Source organism: Marmota monax, unplaced genomic scaffold, assembly GCF_021218885.2.
Source record: "Marmota monax isolate L192 unplaced genomic scaffold, Marmota_monax_Labrador192_F-V1.1 WCK01_AAM20220418_F8-fsc00044, whole genome shotgun sequence".
Taxonomy (NCBI): Eukaryota; Metazoa; Chordata; class Mammalia; order Rodentia; family Sciuridae; genus Marmota; species Marmota monax.
In genome coordinates this window covers 7,994,406-8,015,854 of record NW_026695198.1, presented here as the reverse complement: position 1 = coordinate 8,015,854, position 21,449 = coordinate 7,994,406, and the positions used below count along the sequence as shown (strand labels likewise).

The window sequence follows — 21,449 nt, the reverse complement described above, 5'->3', positions numbered from 1 at the left end:
AAACTCTATAAAGTTGTGAGCAAAAATAAATCTTCTTTACAAGTTGATTATCTCAGGCAATTTTTTATAATGAAAGAAACCTAACACAATTGAAATGCATATACATTGTGAAATATATCATGTGTTAACATGATAATGTTAACACATCCATCACCGCACACAACTACCATTTTGGGCATGTGTATGGGTTTGTGTGCTAGGCAAGGAAACTTAAGACTTGCTCTCTTAAGCAATTTAAAGTATGCAATATGGTATTAATAACTATTGTCTGAACACTAGATCCCCAGAATTTATTCCTCTTGTAACTGAAGGATTTTGCTTTTTCATCAACATCTCCCCCGCCTTCCCTCAAACTTTCTGATCATTTTAAACACAAAATCTGGAATGCTATGTATCTGGAAAACATGCCTGGTAAAGTGAATAACCATGTTTGTCGGAGATGCGGAGGATACCCAAAGCTTGTCTCTTACCATGCTGGTCTCCCACTGTCAGCTAAAAAGGACTGCATTTCCCTGGTGCTGCAGAACTGTCCTCTTACTCAGAGTGGTTACTCATTGTTGGGAGATAGCTGCCAGCTCTCATGGGTTAGTTTGATCACAATCTTCTTTTTAACCAAACAACATTTCAAGTGTACCTCATGGATATTTAGATATTTGGGATGTTAAAAAAAATCCACTCAGAAAAATGGCCACTAATCTTTAATTTTTTTTTCTTTTTTATCACATTGGTACTAAGGTTTGACTTCCTACTGTCTCACTAGTTCGTAGTTTCAGACAAGTCACCTACTTCATCTGAATTGTCTCCTTGCCCAAATGGGTATAATTGGCTTTCCATGTACCAAACAGGCCTGTCATATTTGGTTTTATAAGTGATCTAGAGATGATTTAAAGTAGACCAAGGAGGTGCTCAGGTTATATGTAAATATGGCACCAATTTATATCAGGACTTGAGCATCCATGGATTTTGATGTCTTTATGGATCCTAGAACCAATCTCCCACAGATACCCATGAACAACTAGACCACCTAAGGAAAACCTCAAATACCATGACATATGTGAAGGTGTTTTGTCCATATAGGGTCAGTATGCTAATGTTTTATAATCATATTATCCTCTGGAGCATGCCCTGTTTTCTCATGTTAAATATCTTCCATGCCCATAATGCAGATTTGGCCACACTTATCAGAATGCTTTCCAATCTCTAGCTGCAAGAAGTGGCAGAGTTCAGAGGATTACCTTGTTTCTTTGATAAAACACCTGACTCCTTAGGAATGTTTGTCATAAGATGGTCCTGAGTTCCTCTATTTATTACATGTGGATTCTAAGAATCCTTGAGAAACGTGGAGAGTACTTGCTAAGATTTTTTTTTCTCAGACCTTTCCTTTCCCCAAAAAAGTAGGGTCAATGGCATCAAACAAAATTGCGCTATGGGTTTTTAGGGCTCTGGCAGGTAATTAATAATAGCAGCAATAGCAGCAGCAGCAGCACTGTGCTGGTGACAGTGTCATCTGGCACCCACTGCACAACTGTCAAGGACCAGCCCCACTGCTAAGTAATTTTCTGTGTGTGCTGTTTGATCATCACGACAACTTTGCCAAATAAAAAGAAGTTTCTGAAATAGTGTCTGTGACATAAGAAATAATAAATGTTAAAATGATTTTTGTCCTTTGGAGTTCAAGGTCTTCTGGAACCCAATACACTGTTCCCATTCAGTCATCCCCCCCAATCCTCAGCAGCATCCCTGAACCTGGAAATCCCTTTTCTCACCCATTCTTGAAGGAGACACTAGCTTCTCCATCCAAATCTTTCTCAGAGTTGAAGGTCCTGCCACATCCTCTCTTCTTTCAAATATGCCCTGATTTCACTGATCTCTCTCTTCTTTTTTTAGTGCATATTATAATTTGAATTTGTATATAATTTGGGTTTGAATGTTGATTTTATTTTTCAGTCATCCTCAAATGATAACATGTTGCTGTCTGTGGGGTAGGCACTGAAAGAACATGTTGAGAAAATGAAGGGATGAAGACAGAGGAGGGAACGTGAATATAAATGGAGAGAGACGAGAGGGTGTATGTAAGGAAACATGGGGCACGTTGGAGGTAAAGGCTAAAAATAACAGAAATCAATAAAGCTGAATGTGTGCTGGTGATCAGTCATCAAGATTAAAGGCTTATTGTGCTATTGTTGTGAAGGTGAAATGGAGTTCCTGATTAAAGAAGCATCATTGAAATCACAAAACAAAAACCAAGCTCATGCAATAGACAGCAAAGGATGCCAATAATTCACTAATCATCTCTTCCTCCTGTGTGTTGCCGGACCATAGCAAGCAAATGGAAAAGGACAAGAAGCCCTCATGACTGAGTCATAAGGACAGAGATCCTCCTAATGGCCCCTGTGTCTAGCATGGCAAGTGTCACATCTCCTAGGAACTCTGCTTGATGACCTTTGTTCCTGACACATCAGCAGATAACTTTGGTCCTCTTACCATCACACAAGGGCCTATGGATGTCACGTTAGAAGCCACTACCCCATTCTCTATAAAGAGAACACACTAAGATGTCCTGGGGGAGCATTTCACCTCTCTGAAACACTCTTCCCCTGAGGTTCACACCTCCCAGCTCCCAGGTTGACCCCTTTTCCTGAGCTTCCCCTTGTACCTCATCCTGTGCATTGTACTTTGATTTGTAACATTCTCAAGTTTAGTGAGGACAGCCCCCAGACTTTGCTCTTTTAGTGCCATATGCTCCTGCGGTGTGTATGCTAAAAAGTGCAGCCACTTGCTGCCAACCCACCTCCAGTTTTTCTACACAAGCCAAAGCTTCCCACCCAGATGGTGCCATTTTACTTGAAATGCTTGAGAAATTTTGTAAAGCAACATGGATGAAATAGAAAATAATGTCATCTCCTATCAGAGCCACAAAGCTACCTTGTTTTTTCACCAGAAGATATACAGTGAATGACATATAGTTAGAACTGACTCATGTTTTGTGTTTAACTATAAACAATTACCTGACGGCTCACCTGGATTGTCTCTGAGGGTAAAGGTCTACTTTTAAATTCACATGCTCACAGGATTCAGTCCCAGGTAGTCCCTAAGAGATCATCAGCAAGTATTGATTGAACACATAGTTTATTCATCACTTTTAGTTATACCTGGGATTTCTCCTCTTCCAGTGATGTAGATGTATAACCATGTGTCTTTAGAACCCTGGAAGGGAGGTTTTGCCCTGACACCTGACATCCCTTTCAGTTCCTCCCACTGAGGTCCCACCTCTCATGATGCACACAAAGCACCTAACTTACCTGCACAGAACTCTTCCAATCCATGAGAGAAAAGCTATACATCTCAAATGCCAACTAGAAGGGAAGTTGTTGTGAGAATCAGTAAGACACTTGAAAGTCAAGGTACTGGATTAAATTATAAAGTGCTGGAGATTGATGGGTTTGAATTTCTGCTATGCCTTTTATAACTCTGAGAATTCTATTTATTTATTTATTTGGTACCAGTGAATGAACTCAAGGGTACTTAACTGCTGAGCCACACCCTCACCCTTTTTTATTTTGAAATGGATCTCACTAGGTTGCTTACAGCCTTGCTAAGTTACTGAGTCTGGCCTTGAACTAGTGATCCTCCTGCTTCAGCCTTCTGAGCTGCTGGGATGACAGGTGTGTGTCACTATACCCAGCTAACCGTGAGAATATTTAAGGAAATTCTGTGATTCTTAGTTGCCTAATCTATAGAACAGAGATATGAACATTTACCATGTGGAGTTACTATGAGGACTAAATGAGATAAAGTCTGTGGAATGTATGGACAGTGCCTGACACAGGAGCTTTTTGAAATAAGTGGTTATTATGATTGTTGTCCATGCTCATATTTCTCATTCTAAGACTGGATGATAGGATTTGAATTCTGTATAAGGTCAATTTTTATGCAGTTCTAGACATCTATTGCTTATAAATACCTAAAAAAACTAAAAGCAAACTACCTTTAAATATTTTGTGACTACTTTAAGATACGTTTTATTTTATGTATGATTCTGTCAGTTTTTCTCCAGTGTATTGGGTCTCAGTCTTCACTTTTACTCCTATCTTTTTATATTCACACTGAATTGGGTAAATCTGATCATGAGCATTACCTATAACTACAGTCCTCTGTTTGCTGTGCTAACTGGTGGCTTCCCACCATATGTATGAGTTTGAGAACAAAAATTAAATTAGACATGCTCTTTGGATCAGATTCATTCCATTGATTATTTCTGGAACTCTATGGGATAAACATTATATTTTTCTGTTTTATAATTGGAGAAACTGAGGCTCAAGGTGGACAGTGAGCCTCTCCTATAGTTTGGATCTTGAATGTCTCCAAAAGTCCATCTGTTAAAGGCTTGATCTTCAGGGTGGTACTAGTAGGAGGGTAGTGGAGCCTGTAAGAGGCGGGACCTAGTAGGAGGACTGGTCATTGGTGGTGTGCTCTCGAAAAGGACTGTGGGTTCCCAGCCCACTCATTGTACTGGTGGTGAGGTGAGCAGTTTGCTCTGCCATGTCCTCCTGCCATGATGTGCTGCCTTGCTGCAGGCCCAGAGCAAGAGGTCAGCCAGTTATGAACTGCAGTCTCTGTGAGCCAAAATAAGCCTTTTCCCTTTACGAATTGATTATTTCAGTTATTCGTTATAGGGATGAAACAAACACTAACATGACCCTCTAAAATCTATATATTGTTGGAAGAAAAAAAAAAGACTTAAACACAGGATTCCCTAACGTTATAAAGCAAGGACTGGTAGTCTAACTTCATAAGAAAGAGGGAAATATAAGGGTCACAAAATCTGAGAGTAGGCACCAAAGATATTGCCTGGTGGAATCTTGGTCAGTAGCAGGAATTTGGTGGTGGGAGTGGGAAAAAGTGAAAGAGTACAAGATAGGTGTATGAGCTATATTTTTTTCAAACATAGAATCATATTTTTAAATTTTATTTATTATTTATTTATTTTTGTATTACAACTTTTAATAGAATCACATTTTTAAGAAAACAATATCCGAGGAAATCACATTTCAGTCTTCCCCATTAGAAACTTTTGGCTCTGAGTAGAAATACTTGCTTGACACACAAAACATATTTTTAAATAGAGTACTTATTTTCTAGATTAAATCACTCTTTTAGTAACAGAACATTGAAATGGACACCAACCCAGCCTTTACAATGCTTTTCCATCCAACTATGAGTGTATCCACTTCCTAACACGATGAGAAGGGAGAGGGGGATTGGATGGGGAACGTGGGCATGACTCTGGGGGTGAATTGTGATCCTATGAGTCAAGCCATCGGCTGCCCTTATCTCATGAACTGCCAGTTAGGTTTTATGGACCCTATTTATCAGGAACTGAAACTCAGCAAGTCACATAGTGAGTTCAGACTCAGAACAGTAGGACTTCACGTTAGACTATTCTGCCACTAAGGGAAGCCAGGGTTGCTCTCTCACTGAATTTTAAAAGATGTTTCTCATGTGGAAATTTATATATATAGAAGGGGGCCCAGATGAATTAACTGTGAGAAGGTCTACACATCTGGGGTGTGTAGAAAGCAGTGGATTTCCCCTCTTGGTCTCTTAATGCTGTATGGATTTCGGAAGAAGCATTCTCCAAGCAAAATAAGCAAAATTCAGTTTTAGGTGAAAATGGAATTGCTCTAAACTTTTGTTATAATATAAATAATTTGGACTTAAAAGCAATCTTTGAACCTATGTTGAAAATTACTGTCTCCTTCATTTAAAGATGAGACAAATATGTGTTGTAAAAAAAATCTGTTGAGATTGGAGTAGAGATAGAATTATTTCTCCTCTGCTACAGAAGTGCTGTGATATGTGTAAGACAACTCAGTCCAATTTATTTATAAAATACACTTAAAATGACAAGCTAGTGACATGCTGAAAAACAAAAACCAACAAATCTAATTTTTTTAGACATTGCAATTGGACATTTATAAGAATCAAAAACCATTTTGCATGTTCAAAAGATAGAATAATTACAATAATTAATTTCTTAAAATAACTTCTAGGAGAAAATGTTTTAACTTTGTTTTACCCAAGGAAGAGAAAAGGATAAAGTGTCTAACATGCTAAAAGTCAAACACCTCTGTCGAATTAGAATTAATTGTCAGTCACAAAATAAAGACCTTTACTAAGTGCAATTCTGTTGAAAAGATTTATGTAATCATCTATTTATCTACCAATGCTACCTTCATTATCTTTTTTTTATTAAATATTTAAAATAATTTTTCATTAAAATATTTTTTAGAAAAACCTCTAAAATAAAAAACTCAATAAACTCAGAGATCTCTGCCAAGTTTTCAACTACTCTGACTGTCTGGAACACTCCTTCTAGATTTACACAATGATATTTAAAGAATAAGTAAATAAATAGGCAAAATTAATAACCCAAAGTAGTCACAAACACATTCACCTTATGACTTTGACTTAAAAGATGGAGAAAAATGCTATTGCTTCTTGTCTTCTAGATACACAAAGATGAAGACAGCGACCAACATCTATATATTTAACCTGGCTTTGGCAGATGCTTTAGTTACTACCACCATGCCCTTCCAGAGCACTGTCTATCTCATGAATTCCTGGCCGTTTGGGGATGTGCTGTGCAAGATAGTCATTTCCATTGACTACTACAACATGTTTACCAGCATATTCACTCTGACCATGATGAGTGTGGACCGCTACATAGCTGTGTGCCACCCTGTGAAGGCTTTGGATTTCCGCACACCCTTGAAGGCAAAGATCATCAATATCTGTATTTGGCTCCTGTCATCTTCTGTTGGCATATCTGCAATAGTCCTTGGAGGTACCAAAGTCAGGGAAGGTAAGAATCATCATTTTCATTCCATTTATTAAAAAAATAACTTCTAATTATACAAATTTTAAATTTGGGAGCAAGTAGGGCACATATCTAGTGGCACATATAAAAGTAAAAAAAACAATGAAAATATAATGTCTGATTTTATAAAATCATTCTGTGTTCCTTTCCACCTCTAATGCAGAATGGGATATCAACATTACCAAGACACAGATACCCACCATCTCCTATTCTGGAAATGCTTATCAGAATCTGGATGGGTGGAATGAAGCAAAAATCTACAGGCCTGTGGATTCTGAAAATATAATCTGGCAACTCCATGACACACTGCTCTTTCCTTTTTTTTCTCTCCCTAACAAGAAACTGAATCATTAGAGACATATGCTAGATCTCTTCACCTTTATCCTTCAGTGTTAATCTCCACATCATTGTGACAGCTTCATTGGCTGTAGGCCATTCAAAAATCGAGTCCACAGATGGATAGTAGTTACAGATGAGCACAACCATTCAGTTTGGACATATTAGTTCTTGCCCCATGCAAACAGGATAACTGATGTTTTCCCTGTATTTCTGGGCTGTATTTTAGAATACCCTAGGGACTTTAGAATATACTGCCACCCAAGTCCTGCCTCCAAGGTTTAATTGACCTCTAGTGTGACCTGGTTGTCAAGATTTTTAATATCTCCTAGGTGACTCTGACCTGAGCCAAGGTGAGAACTACTGTTTTTGGAATAATTTTGCTTTAATAGTAAAAGACAAAGCTATGGAAAATATCTTTGGTTTTAATAGAAATTTGCTGAGGGGAGGGCAGCAGAACAACTCACTTTGAACTTTATAAATGCTATTTAATGTTTCCAGCAAGTGTCTGAATGATCCAGTTTATTAGGGAGGTTTGTGATACCTGTGATTACAGATAATTGAATATGCGCAGCAAAGACTTTCCAGGTAATAGTAAAAATATAGGTGCTAAAATAATTGTCACTTATCTTGCGTTGTGCATGCACAGCTTGTCTTTGGTTTTAGACAGTTTTTTTTTTAAGAGCAGTTTTAGGTTCACAGCAAAATCGCATGGAAAGTACAGAGTTCCCACTTACACCCTATCCCTCACACAGGCACAGCCACCTCCGTCATTAACATCCCCGCCAAGTCCAGAGCACAAGTTAGGTTCATTCTTGGTGTTGTATCCTGTATGGGTTTGATACATTATAATGACATGTATCCATTGTTTTTAAACAAAACATTATTTTTCATCTAAAACTATAAAATGAATTTCCAGCTCAACCACAGCCAATGAGTGATAAGCTCTAATACATGGCAAATTTTAAGAAAATGCCTAATTTTCTCTATTAGAGAAACATTTAAAAATATGATTAATCACATGTTTTCTTGCCTACAGCAAATGGAAATAAATTACAAGAAAGTCTTCTGACACTGAGGTGTTTGTATATCAAAACTCCAATTTAAGAGCAGATGCTGCTGTTAAACTAGGAGAGTGAGAAGAATGGCCTAAATAATAAAAGAAGATAGATGATTTTCCCAGGGCAAATAAATAAACAATTTTTATATTTCATGTTACACTTGTAGACTTATCCACTGTATTCCTTCTAATCTCTGTCAGAAAATGACATCCTAGAAGAAATGGATTTCAATTAGGCTTTTGAAAGAGGAAATGAAGATAGATGCGGTTTTTCCAGGAAGGAGATGTTGTAGACAAATGTGTGCAGATGCAATGGAAGAAAAGATACACCAATGTCAGCAGAAGATTAATTTGTGCAGCATAAAAAAGAAAAATGGGAGAAAATTAAAGTAGTCTTATAGGAGGGTTCTGTTCTTCCTTTCAAAAAAAAATTCAAAAATAGATTTTGTTGATGTGATGAAAGACCGCCACATTTTCTGCATTCATTTTGGAGCGTTGTAGTGCATGCATGTTAGGACTCTTAAGGGGAAGTCCAGATATGCTCTCTGCACTGGATCAGGGCTGACTGACATTGGTGGTTCATAGTCTCATGTTTGTAGAGAAGGTTCACTGAAAGGGAATCAGTCATCAATCGCATTGGAATACACACACCTGGACAAACACTGGCTCAGCTAATGCCTCAAAGTTTACAGTATTACTTTTTTGGTAAGAGTACAGATTATGGAAAAATCTGCCTGGTATTGGATCCTGATTTCACCATTTACAGGCATTGTCCCTGTGGAACTGTCACTTAGATTTTTGTGCCTCAGTTTTCTCATATGCAAAATAAGGTTAACAGCAGAGCTTACCTGTTCAGGTATTTTTCAGATCTACTGAGTAGATGCACGGAAAGCTGGCAAAGTGGTCCCCCATGTGAAGTAAGTACTTGATAAATATCAGCATTGTTATCCAATAGAGTGGCCTTTCATAAGTCCAGGCTTATTGCTTATGTTTATCCACCTTTGTCAGGATATTCATTCAATACTGAGGGCTCTTTTATATAACAACATTTTCACTCTATAAAGAAAGAGTGATATTCTACATATTGTATTTTACATACTGTGTTCTACATCTGATATTCTACATATTGTAGGTGCACAAATTATATACTTCGATAATTCATAATCTGACTCTTACTGTTATTATGATAGCTAAGTATTAGTATAAAAACCACAAGCATAAATAGCATTGTTATTAACCAAAAAGGATACACACAAGAAAATCTTCAGTTTGGCTATAAAATCTAGCTCTGTAATTATGGAAGCCATAAGATGTTGGAACACGTATCAGTGGAAGCTGAGGCCCTTTGATATTAATATAAAAGAAAAAGAAAGACTGCTTTAATTTTTTTGATTCATGCATAATAACTCTACGTATTTATGAGATACAATGTGATGTTTTAATACCTGTGTGCTCTGTGGAATGATCAAGTTGGGTAATTGGCATATCCATTACCTTAAACATTCGCATTTCTATGTGGTAAGAAAATAGCTCTTGCTATTTTGAACATGCATTGTTCACTATAGCCAACCCACTGTACACTAGACCTAGTTTCTTTGTCTACTTGTAACTGTGTACTTGACCAGCCTCTCCCTAGCCCATGACTCCCCATCTCCCCACTTTCTCGTAACCACTTTTCTGCTCTCAACTTCTAGGAGATCAGTTTTTCTAGATTCCACATATGTGGAGTTACGCATTATCTGAGGAAAGACTAATTTTGGAACTGTGGAAATTGTAAAGACAACCTGAAAATGTATAGTTTTTCTGGAAATTGGATTTTTAATGAAAATGGCAGATTTGGACTAGAATTTCTTGATGAGTACCTCTTCTTGAGGTTTAAATTCCAGTTCATTGATATTTCTGTGTGATATTTCCAACTCTACCATCAGTAATTATTTCCTACACTGCTGTAAAATTGGCTATTGTTGATTATTTCACCTGTTTATCAAATAGTTATTGAATTCCTCCTCCATGCAAGATGGTTAAATGATGATTCTGAATCATACAATAGCCCTTATATTGCTTTGCTTGACTTAGGCAGGTGACTCTGGCATATTCACTACTGTAAATAATATGTATTTTCAAGGTTTTGATATTCACGTGGAATATAATTGTTTATTTATTTTAAAACATATTCTCTATGCATTATGTGTTCCAGGCATCACCCTTTGCTAAGGGTTGAACATTGGCTAGGTTCCTATCCTAAGGTTCGTTACATTCTACATTGAGAGAAAAATATTAGGAAACATAACACATAATTATGGATTGATAAAACTTTTGTCTAGGAAATAGAGTGAGTACAACACATAGGGTAATTTGTAAGGGAAGGACTGAGAGAGACTTCTACCTAACTGCCTCTGAGGTGACATTTAAACTGAGGACAAACATGAGAAAGAGATAATGCAGAATGCAAAAGTTAAGCAGGAAATATGCCCCCCCCCAAAATGTATATTCTGACCTTCAAGGAAACCATTACCAGATTCAAGAGAAAAATAAAAATCTATAGTAGGATATTTATATTAAATTGACATTTAAAAAATACTATCCACCAAAAGTTTAATAGATATTTTTCTTTCTATAACAGTGATGGTAAATTAAAAAGACAGTATTTTAAATAATTTCCTATAGAAGTTAAAGCAAAAACTGAAATGATTCCTTGTTAGTTTCTGATAGTCTTCATAGAAATAGTACTTTGGAAATGACTTTTTAGGGAATCAAAATGACCACTTACTCTGGGAGCTTTCATTTACTACTTAAAGTTCAAAGATTTTTATGATAGCCATCTTTATTGGTGTCCAAAGTGATTCCATATTTTGTATTTTACAGTACGTCTACTTGAAATTCTAATAAGAGACATTTAGTTTTGGTAAAGCCTATTTGATTAAGATCACCATAAATTATTTTTGAACCCATTTATAATACAGCGGTTTTGTTATCTTAAAATATATTTCTTGTGCTATTTTTTTGAACAGATCTTTTCTATGTCTAAATAAAATATTTTTAAACAAAAGTGACACTGACAGTTCTGTTCATGACTTCTTCATCTGTGAGGGAGGACACTGCAAAGTGAAATCCACATGTTGTGTGCTTCCTGACTGCTCAGGGGCAGAAGGAGGTGGGGCTGGCTGGCCTTGGGGGATGGGAAGTCTGGGGATGTGTAAGTGGACTGCCCCACCCCATGAAAGTAATTTAAAAACTACTGATCCTGGGCCTTTTTAAATATTAAGGTCACTCCAAGGGAATTCAATCTATCGAAGAGAAGCAGAGCAAATTAAGTCATTTTCTAAGCATATGTGTACACAACACACACACACACACAACACACACACACATGCACACACACATGCACACACACTTGTTTTATCTGAGTTACATAGTAATGGTAAAAATGAAAAATGTGCCTGATTTATTTAAAGTTCCCTTGATAATGATGATGATTCTATTCGTATTTCTTTGTTTCCTTTTAATCTCCTTCTCCTTCTTTTTGTTCTTCTTATTCTCCTCCCCAAATTTATTAATGTTTCAGCAACCCCCTTAATCATAATGAGCATGCTTGGTTCCCTTAAATCACAATTCCTGGGTCATCAGGTAGACAAATTTCTCCATCAGTTTTTGTGGATCCACATAAAGCGGTGGATGTTTTTCAGATAAGTTGGTATTTGTTAATTCAATGGCTAGATTTGAAATCTTCAGTCATTTATTACAAATAGACATTAGCTTTAATTGCCAGAGCCTTAGGTCTGGGAGAACTGCTAATACACAGAGATGCGAATAAGTGCCAATGCTATAAACTCACAATATAGCTCTCCTGAAAGCCAGCAATGCCAAACCGACTTTCACAGCTCGATAAGTCATACTGCTAGCTAACCTTATTTATTCTGTTAAGCATCGTATACCAATAAATGGCTGTTTTCTAGCTTCTCGGTTTTATGCACAATGATAGAATGGTTACTATAATATGGCATCTATTCCTCATTTGCTTGAGGTAACATCATCGCACTGTCATTGGACCTTTAAATCAACGGTATTCAGATGCACATTTAAAACATTTTGTTGCAGGCAACACTAACAATAGGCTTCTCTTTGCGGTTCTGGTTGTCTCCTCTAGATGTGGATGTCATCGAGTGCTCCTTGCAGTTCCCAGATGATGACTACTCCTGGTGGGACCTCTTCATGAAGATCTGCGTTTTCGTCTTTGCCTTTGTGATCCCCGTCCTCATAATCATTGTCTGCTACACCCTGATGATTCTGCGCCTGAAGAGTGTCCGACTCCTTTCCGGCTCCCGAGAGAAAGACCGTAACCTGCGCAGGATCACCAGGCTTGTCCTGGTAGTGGTGGCGGTCTTCATCATCTGTTGGACCCCCATTCACATTTTCATCCTTGTGGAGGCTCTGGGTAGCACATCCCACAGCACAGCCGCCCTCTCCAGCTATTACTTTTGCATTGCCTTGGGTTACACCAACAGCAGCCTGAACCCCATCCTCTATGCCTTTCTTGATGAAAACTTCAAGAGGTGCTTTAGAGACTTCTGCTTTCCCATCAAGATGAGGATGGAACGTCAGAGCACGAGCAGAGTCAGGAATACAGTCCAGGATCCCACTTACATGAGGGATGTGGAGGGGATGAATAAGCCAGTATGACTAGTCGTGGAGATGTCTTCCTATGGTTCTCCAGGAAGAGAAGAGTTCAATGATCTAGGATTTACCCAGATTACGACTGCAGTCTGAGAGGAGAAGATGGGTGTTTTTTTTTTTTTTTTATAAACATTTAGAAATTTCATGGTCTGAAGATGCAGGCTGCATGAGAAACCCAGTCAGTGGAAATATCCAAGGCTGTAGGGATGGAGGATGAAGGGTCCGAGGCACAAATGCAACTCTTCTCTACAGCAGGCAAGCAAGGCTGATTCCCAGTTCCTTTGATGAACAAAGAAATAGGACTTTTTCTTCTGGTTTCCTAAATTTAGTTCAATCCCCATTTGCTGTGGCCTTTCTATGCAATGTGGCTTCAAAGCTCTATTTAGGAAAAAATAAATAAAAAGAAAAAAATTACCCAAAACATTAGTTTCAGAACTGAGTAGCATCCAATTCAGATGTTCAACATGGACAGCAACAATCTAAAAAAAGAATGAGAACCATTTTCAGTGCCTAGCTAACTTTCTGCTGGGTAGACCCATATTCATGTGGCTCTATGGAAAAAATTCCACCAAAGTAGGAATTGGACCCACAAATGAGGCATTTGATAATCACATATGACAGAACATTGTCTTGACATTTAAGAACTTATTTAAACATGCAAAATGTGGTTTTATGTTAACATAGACTAATATCTTGAAAACTACAGTTGCTAACTTTTATTTTAGCATGCTATTCAGATAAATAATATTCTGATAAAGCATGCATTGATATAAAAAACATAAAGTGGTTTAAATGCCACCAGAAGTGTATATGATTTCATCTGTAAATAATAGTCTATGTGGAAACAAGAAATGGGCTTCCTTTTCAGCCAGGACATTTCCCAGGAGCACACTAATGATATCCCTTGCATTATTAAGAGTTGATACTGACACATTTTGCTGCAACATAAACTAGTCTCTGGAAGTCAATCATGAGGGATTACTTTCAGACTCCTGAACACCATTTAGTCCTTTAGTCATGCTCGTAACACGTGTTAACAAATTCCCCAAACTTTAACTCATTCCCAGGTTGTAACCTTGGCAGGATCTATTGTATTTGTGGAATCTCTTTGTGGATATATAGGTATCACCAGATTCTCTCTATTCATGGAAGGTAAGGTGTTTTGATTATGTACATCTCAAGGTATTATTTGTGGCTTTCAGCAGGGAGTAAAATTGTTCCTAAATGTGTGCTGAACAGGGACATTATGTCACTCAGGGTTCCTGGACATAAGTTGCAGGGTGTTCTGTGAAGGGCATGCCTGCTGAGGATAATGCCATAAGCAGTGTATTTAGGATAATTTTGCTAAAACTTCCAAATGACATATAAATTCTCTCTTTCCCCCTGAAACTTATGGTTTCAGAGGTAATGGCTTTTTCTGTAATTTGCCTGGAGAGAAGAAAGGGATAATTTAGAAATGACACCCATCTCGAAACCTGTATCTTATCAGGGCAGCACCTTTTGGAATTTACTAGGAGAATTTAATGTGTCGCCCTGTATAACTGTAGGTTATTACTACATCTCGAGTTTTGTTCACTGTATGCTTTCTCTCAAGCATATATTCCCCTTCCATCTGGAAACAAACCCTTGCACTAAAGGTTTTACCTGCGGCTTCATAGTTGTACATTGATCATGTTTGTGTCCATTCTAGATCTGAGCACCGATGGTGTAAGGCAACGTGGAAGATATTTTTCCTAATGAAAATGAAGAGAGCTTTTGAACATTTCTTAAATTTTAATGAAAATTCCTAGGTGCTCCTGTAACCTTGTAACTGGATGTAGATGATTAAATATTGATTGATGTGAACACAGTATTTAAAAATCCTGGCTACTATACAAGCAGGATGTCTATAGAGAGAGGAGTTCCAGGAACAAACTCTACTGAAAGAAGAAACAGAAAGACCTTTTTTATGAAACAGCTAAACCCAGTAGATTTTCTTGGTGGGTTCCCTCCCAGAACGAAAATATAAAAGAGATATAATTTGGGGATGAAATTATGGTAAAGTTCTCTTTAAATTAGCATACCACATGCTCCTCAAGCGTTCATTGTCATTACTGAAGTTGGAATCTTTCTCTGATAACCCTGCATCTCATCATGTGTAAGTTGCAGCCCAAGGAGGAAGATAAGTAGCTTCTGGATTATTGTTAACACTGACTTCCTCAAACTGAAGGAAGAGAAGGAAGATGCAAATGTCATTTTAGGGTACTGCTTTAAAGGAATGATAAAGTGAATTACATAGGGTAGGAAAAGTACCCCTTCTATAAATGTGTTTCTTTGTCCAAAGCATGTCTGTTTGCATGTATGTGTGAGTGTCAGTGTGTGGGCTGCTGTGAAGAGCGATCGTACTGCCATCCTTTCATCTTTCCAGACAAAGCATTTGTCCAAACCTCACTGCCTCTCAGATATCTCCTGATGTTCCTGTTCTCCCACCTCAGCAAGAAGGGCACTGCCTGCTGTGTCTCTGACCTTGAGATTGACTGTCTGTGTGAACTCTTTCTTCCTGTGCTTATAACAACTTTGGGAAGACAGGATGTAGTGAGGGGTCAGAGAAAATGCAGAGAGATGAACCAGCCATGCAGGAGTCAGCAGTGAGGAGGAAACTCACAACTCTAACTGGGACGAAAGTGGAAAACACTCTTAGTGCCCTGGTCTGCTTATGAACCTAGGATCATCCCCTATGCAAAGAGTTTAGGGTCAGGGCTTACCACTAAAAAAGAAGTGCAGTTTGAAAATACATTTTGGGAAGAAATCAAGAAATTTTCACAGACAACTTAAGAAAACTGGTTCCATTCTGTGATATATTACTGAGAAATAAACTTTTATTAACTTGCATCAGACCATTTATAGATGTTTCATCTACTACTAGGACACAGATGAATAACTGGAATAAAAGTAACACATTGACTGGTTTTAAATGAGAGCATTGTAAGGAAAATTGTGGCAAGGTTTTATGTCCGCTCAAAGAGATTTCTTTTCTAAGCAAGAGTTGTTTGGATGATTCAGCATAAATAGGAAAATCCCATCCAAAAAGAGCATAAATTACTTGTGCCAAGATGATTTTCTTCTCTGAAAGAAAAGTATATTCATATATTCATTACTATATTGTATATTATTTATATCTAATACTTTTAGAAAGTGGTAATTATGCATTGTATATATGACTGTGTGCCTTGCAATAAAACCAAAATCATACCTGCTAAAAATCACAATAGTCTATTACTTAATAAATCACTTATTCTTCAGTGACTTCAGTGACACTGTACATCATCAAGAACAATGTTGTGTTTCTCAAAACTATAAGTGTTGTGTTAACTTTCCATTCACAACAACACTGTGGGTGATTAATGGAATGGAACAAAATATGTAATATTCTAAACTATTAAAATAAATTCCCAGACCTGAGCTGGGGTTGTGGCTCAGTGGCTTGCCTAGCACGCATGAGGCACTGGGTTCGGTCCTCAGCACCACATTAAAATAAATAAGTCAAATAAAAGTATTGTGCCCATCTACAAATAAAAAACAAATGTTTTTTAAAAAATTCCCAAACCTATGGAATCACTTAGGAAATTCACTTCTCATAGTAACACTGTCAGGATACAAGAACTGATGTTAAATACTGACCTCCCAATGAAAATCAGCTTTTTCAGCGTGAAAACCATGCAAACTTCAAAATTAAGCTGTCTTACCAAAATCAAACTCAACCTACAAACACATTTAGCCGTCTGTCCTGGGGTTGATATAACCACACCATTGCCATGAATGTTTTTAAACCTCATGGTATTTGTACAGATGAACAAAGAACAATTTTTAAAATCAGTGTCTTGACAAAAGAAAGATTTTTTAAGTGGAAGCACAAACTTAGGGAAGTAAAAAGGGGCCCATCTTGCCAAGTGGGAAGAACATACTAGCAGATAGGTTCTCATTTTAAAACAACAAATCTCTTATATTGTTTATCATTGATCCATACAATATCATAAGTAATTGGAGTGCAAGTGTCTCATGGGATTCTACCTCCAATATTTGGAGGAGACTTTGGTCTATTTAAAAAAATAGTGACAAAAATAAATTGGAAATATATCAGGATATGAAGACATAAATAGTTTTTCATTTGAAATAAGATCTCTTTTGCTGGATACTGAATCTTTGGGTATATAAATGATTGTGTATGTTGAATGTGACTAGAAACTTATTTTCTATGGAAATTGTTAATATATTTGTAGAGAAAACTCAATATGCAACAAGTTTCAGGTATTATGATCACTTCCTGGACTATTTTGCAGGACTCTACATTCTTTCTGATGTTCTCTGAGTTTGGGGAGACTAGTGTTGACAAAGAAATGAACATTATAATTGAAATGTTTTCAACAACTGGTGCTGGAGAGAATATTATCATATGTATACTAGAAACTGATAGATTCTGTATAAACAGAGATAAGCGAACCACATACTCTTTTGATGTTTGCATTCTAAAGAAAACAAGAGATTGAGCCAGTAAATGCAGCAAACTGCAAAAGGGGAACAAATCAGTAGAATGTAATCATTTCTAGAAGGTATGCTATTCATCTGCATAGGTATATTTTTTTTAAATCACCTTGCTTATAACTTTATATTATATTTGGAATTACCACAAAAGTTAAAATAGCAGTTATCTCAATATTTGAAGATAGTTAATTATTATTATTTTCAATTAGCCTCACTGGAAAAAACACTAGATTCAACTAGTTCTACTTTCTTACAATTCTAAAATGGCATGCGCCTGAATTCCTTGCAGGGGGCTTCATATAGTCATCTGACACAGTGTAGACACATGCAGTTTGGTGGGTAGTGAGGACATAACTCATTTTTATTGTCATATATCCTTCCCATCAATTAATGTGAAACAAAATTTGGACATCAATGTGTCCAAAGAGAGCCTGACAAATCACAGGTCTTTATTCTTCCTGCATAATGAGAAGCCTAATCCAAGGACTTTGTTTTCTTCTCCAAACCTAAGTTATTCATGGATTGTCTCATCACCATTGATTGGTCCCCTCTGGAAGTGAGAATTTGTATTGGAAGGGGAAGAACTGGCTTTGTTACTCTTTCAACCAAGGAGATAGCACATCTGGTATCGGGGCTCATCTGTGCTATAGCTCAGGTACCTGAAAACCTCAGATGATGGAAATAAATGGATTTAATGCTCAAATGAGGATATGAGGGCTCTCTTTCTCGCTTGATTTATTTGTTTTGTTGTCTTCTCTGTTGCTTCATGTTTAGGCCATCTCTCTCAGTGTGGTACTGACAGCTCCAGGCTCACATGGATCATAAAGCTCATAATAACTTAGAAACACAGTTATCATATTTCTCTCTAGAACTCATCTATCCAAGGAAGTAGATTCTAACTATCCAATTCCTGAATCAATTGTTATTGCTGGGAGATGCAGCACTCCATTTGGCCAGGAGTAGGTTATATGTGCCTGTGTGTATTAGCAGGGAGGAATCGGGAATGGTTCGTTTTCTTTGTGCTTCATACCATGGATTTTCATTGGAAGGAAAGATTCTATTCCTAAAAAAAAGAAAAGTATACTGGAAAGAGAAACACAATCATTATATATCACAGTATTCATCAAACCAAAGTTTTTTCATTTTCTCAGTGTCTCTACAGGAAGGAAGGAGAAGAATCTGGTGGGAATAGAAAAATAGGGAAAGCAACTTTGAAAGGAATGTACATGTAAAAAGTAATTGCAGGTGGAAGTGGAGGCGGAGAGTGAGCAGAGGTGTGGGATGAGCGAATGAGAACAGCAGTATTGTTAGCATAGGCTGCCATAGAATAGGGGCACATTGAGTTCTGACAGCCCATGCTACTTCCCTTCTGTTCTGGAAACTGGGGTCCAAATTCATGCCAAGAAGAAAACCTACACCTAATATATTAATATTCTCAAGTATTAATTCTAAATAACAATTGAAATCCAAATTTGCATGTGTTGTGTTAATAAAAATGAATAGCATATCATTAAAATCAGTAAGTAAAATTTAACATGTAAGCCACAGGGTATATAACCCTTTTGAAGAGTTTTGACACTGACAATATTTTATAAATAGTACATGGCAGTAGCTGTTAAAAATAAATGAATATTTGTAGTTGTTAGAAGTAAAAAAAAAAAGCCTCTAAAAATATCACTGCTAACACAAACCACTCTTTGGAACAATTGATTACCTCTTCTAACTAAATTAGTGCTTTTTCTAAGCCTTCTATAAAGACAGGCTCTTAAAGACATGGGACTTTGTCATATGGGGGATATCTGTCCCAAAGTTAATCTTATGAACATCAAGTCTAAATTAGGTACCACTTTGAGGGACATAAACCCAGCTATATAGTTGACATGGCTGACATGGAGAAAGCATCCCAGTTCAGGGACAGTAAGGAGAAACATACTTAGTTCCCATAAAAAGAAGAGGGTTTTGCCGTCCACTTTGTAGCCACACAGAGATGCAACCTATGCCAGCCAGAGCCCACTTCAGTTAGAATGTTTGTACTCTGTGAGGTAAAATGGGGAGAACACCAATAAAAACTGACTATGTCAGGCTGGGTTTGTGGCTCAAGTGGTAGAGCACTCGTTTAGCAGGTGTGAGGCACTGGATTCAAACTCAGCATCACATAAAAATGAAATACAGATATTGTGTCCACCTAAAACTAAAAAATAAATATTAAAAAACCTGATTACGTTATTAGTTTTTAGTGTTTTTTTTTCCCCTAACTATAAGGTTCTTTTCCACAGCCTGTTTTCATTTTGGAGTTCCGCTGTGATGAACACACTATAACACCATGAACTTCTCAAAGTGCTTTGCCAGCTGTGCTTTCTTCATTCTGTGAGGCATTTCCCCTCCCAAATTTGTTTTCAAATAGAAAAAAAAAGAATAGATCACAGCTTTTCTCTTTTTTTGTCGTTTTTGTTTTTTGGGATATCGGGTATTGAACTCAGGGACACTCAACCACTGAGCCACATCCCCAGCCCTATTTTGTATTTTATTTAGAGACAGGGTCAAACTGAATTGTTTAGTGCCTTGCTTTTTGCTGAGGCTGGCTTTGAACTCATGATCCTCCTGTCTCAGCTTCCTAAGCTGGGTTTATATGTGTGCACCCTGTGCCCGGCTCTTTTTTCCTTCCTTCCTTCCTTCCTTCCTTCCTTCCTTCCTTTCTTTCGTTCTTTCTTCTTCTTCTTTTTTTAACGGTTGTTGTAGTTTGTATTTTAAATGTCCCCCAAAGGCTCATATGCCAAAGGCTTGGTCTCCAGCCTGTGGAATTTGTGAAGACTTTAGGAGGTGAGGCATGGAGAGAGGAACGTAGGTCATTGAGGCCATGCCCTTGAAGGGGTATTAGGAATCCTGCCCTGTCTTCCCTCTTTTTTTCTTCCTGGCTGTGATGAGATACATAGCTTTGCTCCACTGTATACTTCCTGCAACGGTGCTCTGCCTTGCCACAGGTGCAAAGTGATAGGGCCAAGCAACCATAGATTAAAACTTCTGAAAATGAGCTCATATCAACTTTTCCTTACATTTAAAAAAAATTCTTGTTTTTAGATACACATGACAGTAGAGTGTTTTTTGACATATTTTGCACGTATGGGGTGCAAACCATTACAATTTTGATCCCATTCTTGTGGTTGAACATGTTGTAGAGTTACACTGGTTATGTATTCATACATGAGCACAAAAAAGTCATGTCCCATTCATTCTACTGTCTTTCCTATTCCCCTTCCCTTTATCCTTCTTTGTCTAATCCAGTGAACTTCTATACTTCTCCTCCCCACCCTCTCTTGTCAGGGTTAGAATCCACATATCAGAGAGAATATTTGATCTTTGGTTTTTGGGGGACTGGCTTATTTAACTTTGCATGATATTCTCCAGTTCCATCCATGTAAAACCAGCAAATGCCATAATTTCATGCATCTTTGTAGCTGAATAAAATTCCATTGTGTATATATGACATAGTTTCTTTATCTATTCATCTGTTGAAGGGCACCTGGGTTGTTGGTTCTGTAGCTTGGCTATTGTGAATTGAGCTGCTATAAGAATTCATATGGCTGCATCACCATAGTATGCTGATTCTAAGTCCTTTGAATATAAGCTGAGAAGTGAGATAAATGGGTCAAATGGTGATTCCGAGTTTATCTCCATACTACTTCCAGAGTTGTTACACCAATTTGCAGTCCCAACAGTAATGCACGAGTGAGTGGTTTAACTTCAATATTTTGTCATAGCAATAGAAAGCTGACTAATACAATTGTTCTGTACATAAGAATTTGCTTCTAGAAGTGCTTTTTAGGAATGGAGGGCATTTCCATTTAGAGAAATACTCAGGCAAAATTTATTATATTAAAATATTAATATATTTTTTCAGATTATGACATCCAAATATTTGTTCAAATGTAATTAAGAATTTAAAGCCTTGGAGGCTTGCTCTTGAAACCAGCAGCCTTG

At 37.3% G+C, this 21,449-nt stretch overlaps 1 protein-coding gene across 1 annotated transcript in view; it reads left to right on the top strand.

Moving 5' to 3' along the window:
* Oprk1 (opioid receptor kappa 1) overlaps positions 1-20,277 on the top strand; it is a 29,580-nt gene extending 9,303 nt beyond the window's left edge. The window contains exons 3-4 of the mRNA XM_046428633.2: positions 6,513-6,865; positions 12,424-20,277. Coding sequence (XP_046284589.1) covers positions 6,513-6,865; positions 12,424-12,956 — 886 coding nt within the window. The 3' untranslated portion in view covers positions 12,957-20,277. The remainder of the gene's footprint in view (positions 1-6,512; positions 6,866-12,423) is intronic.
* The last annotated feature ends 1,172 nt before the right edge of the window (positions 20,278-21,449 follow it).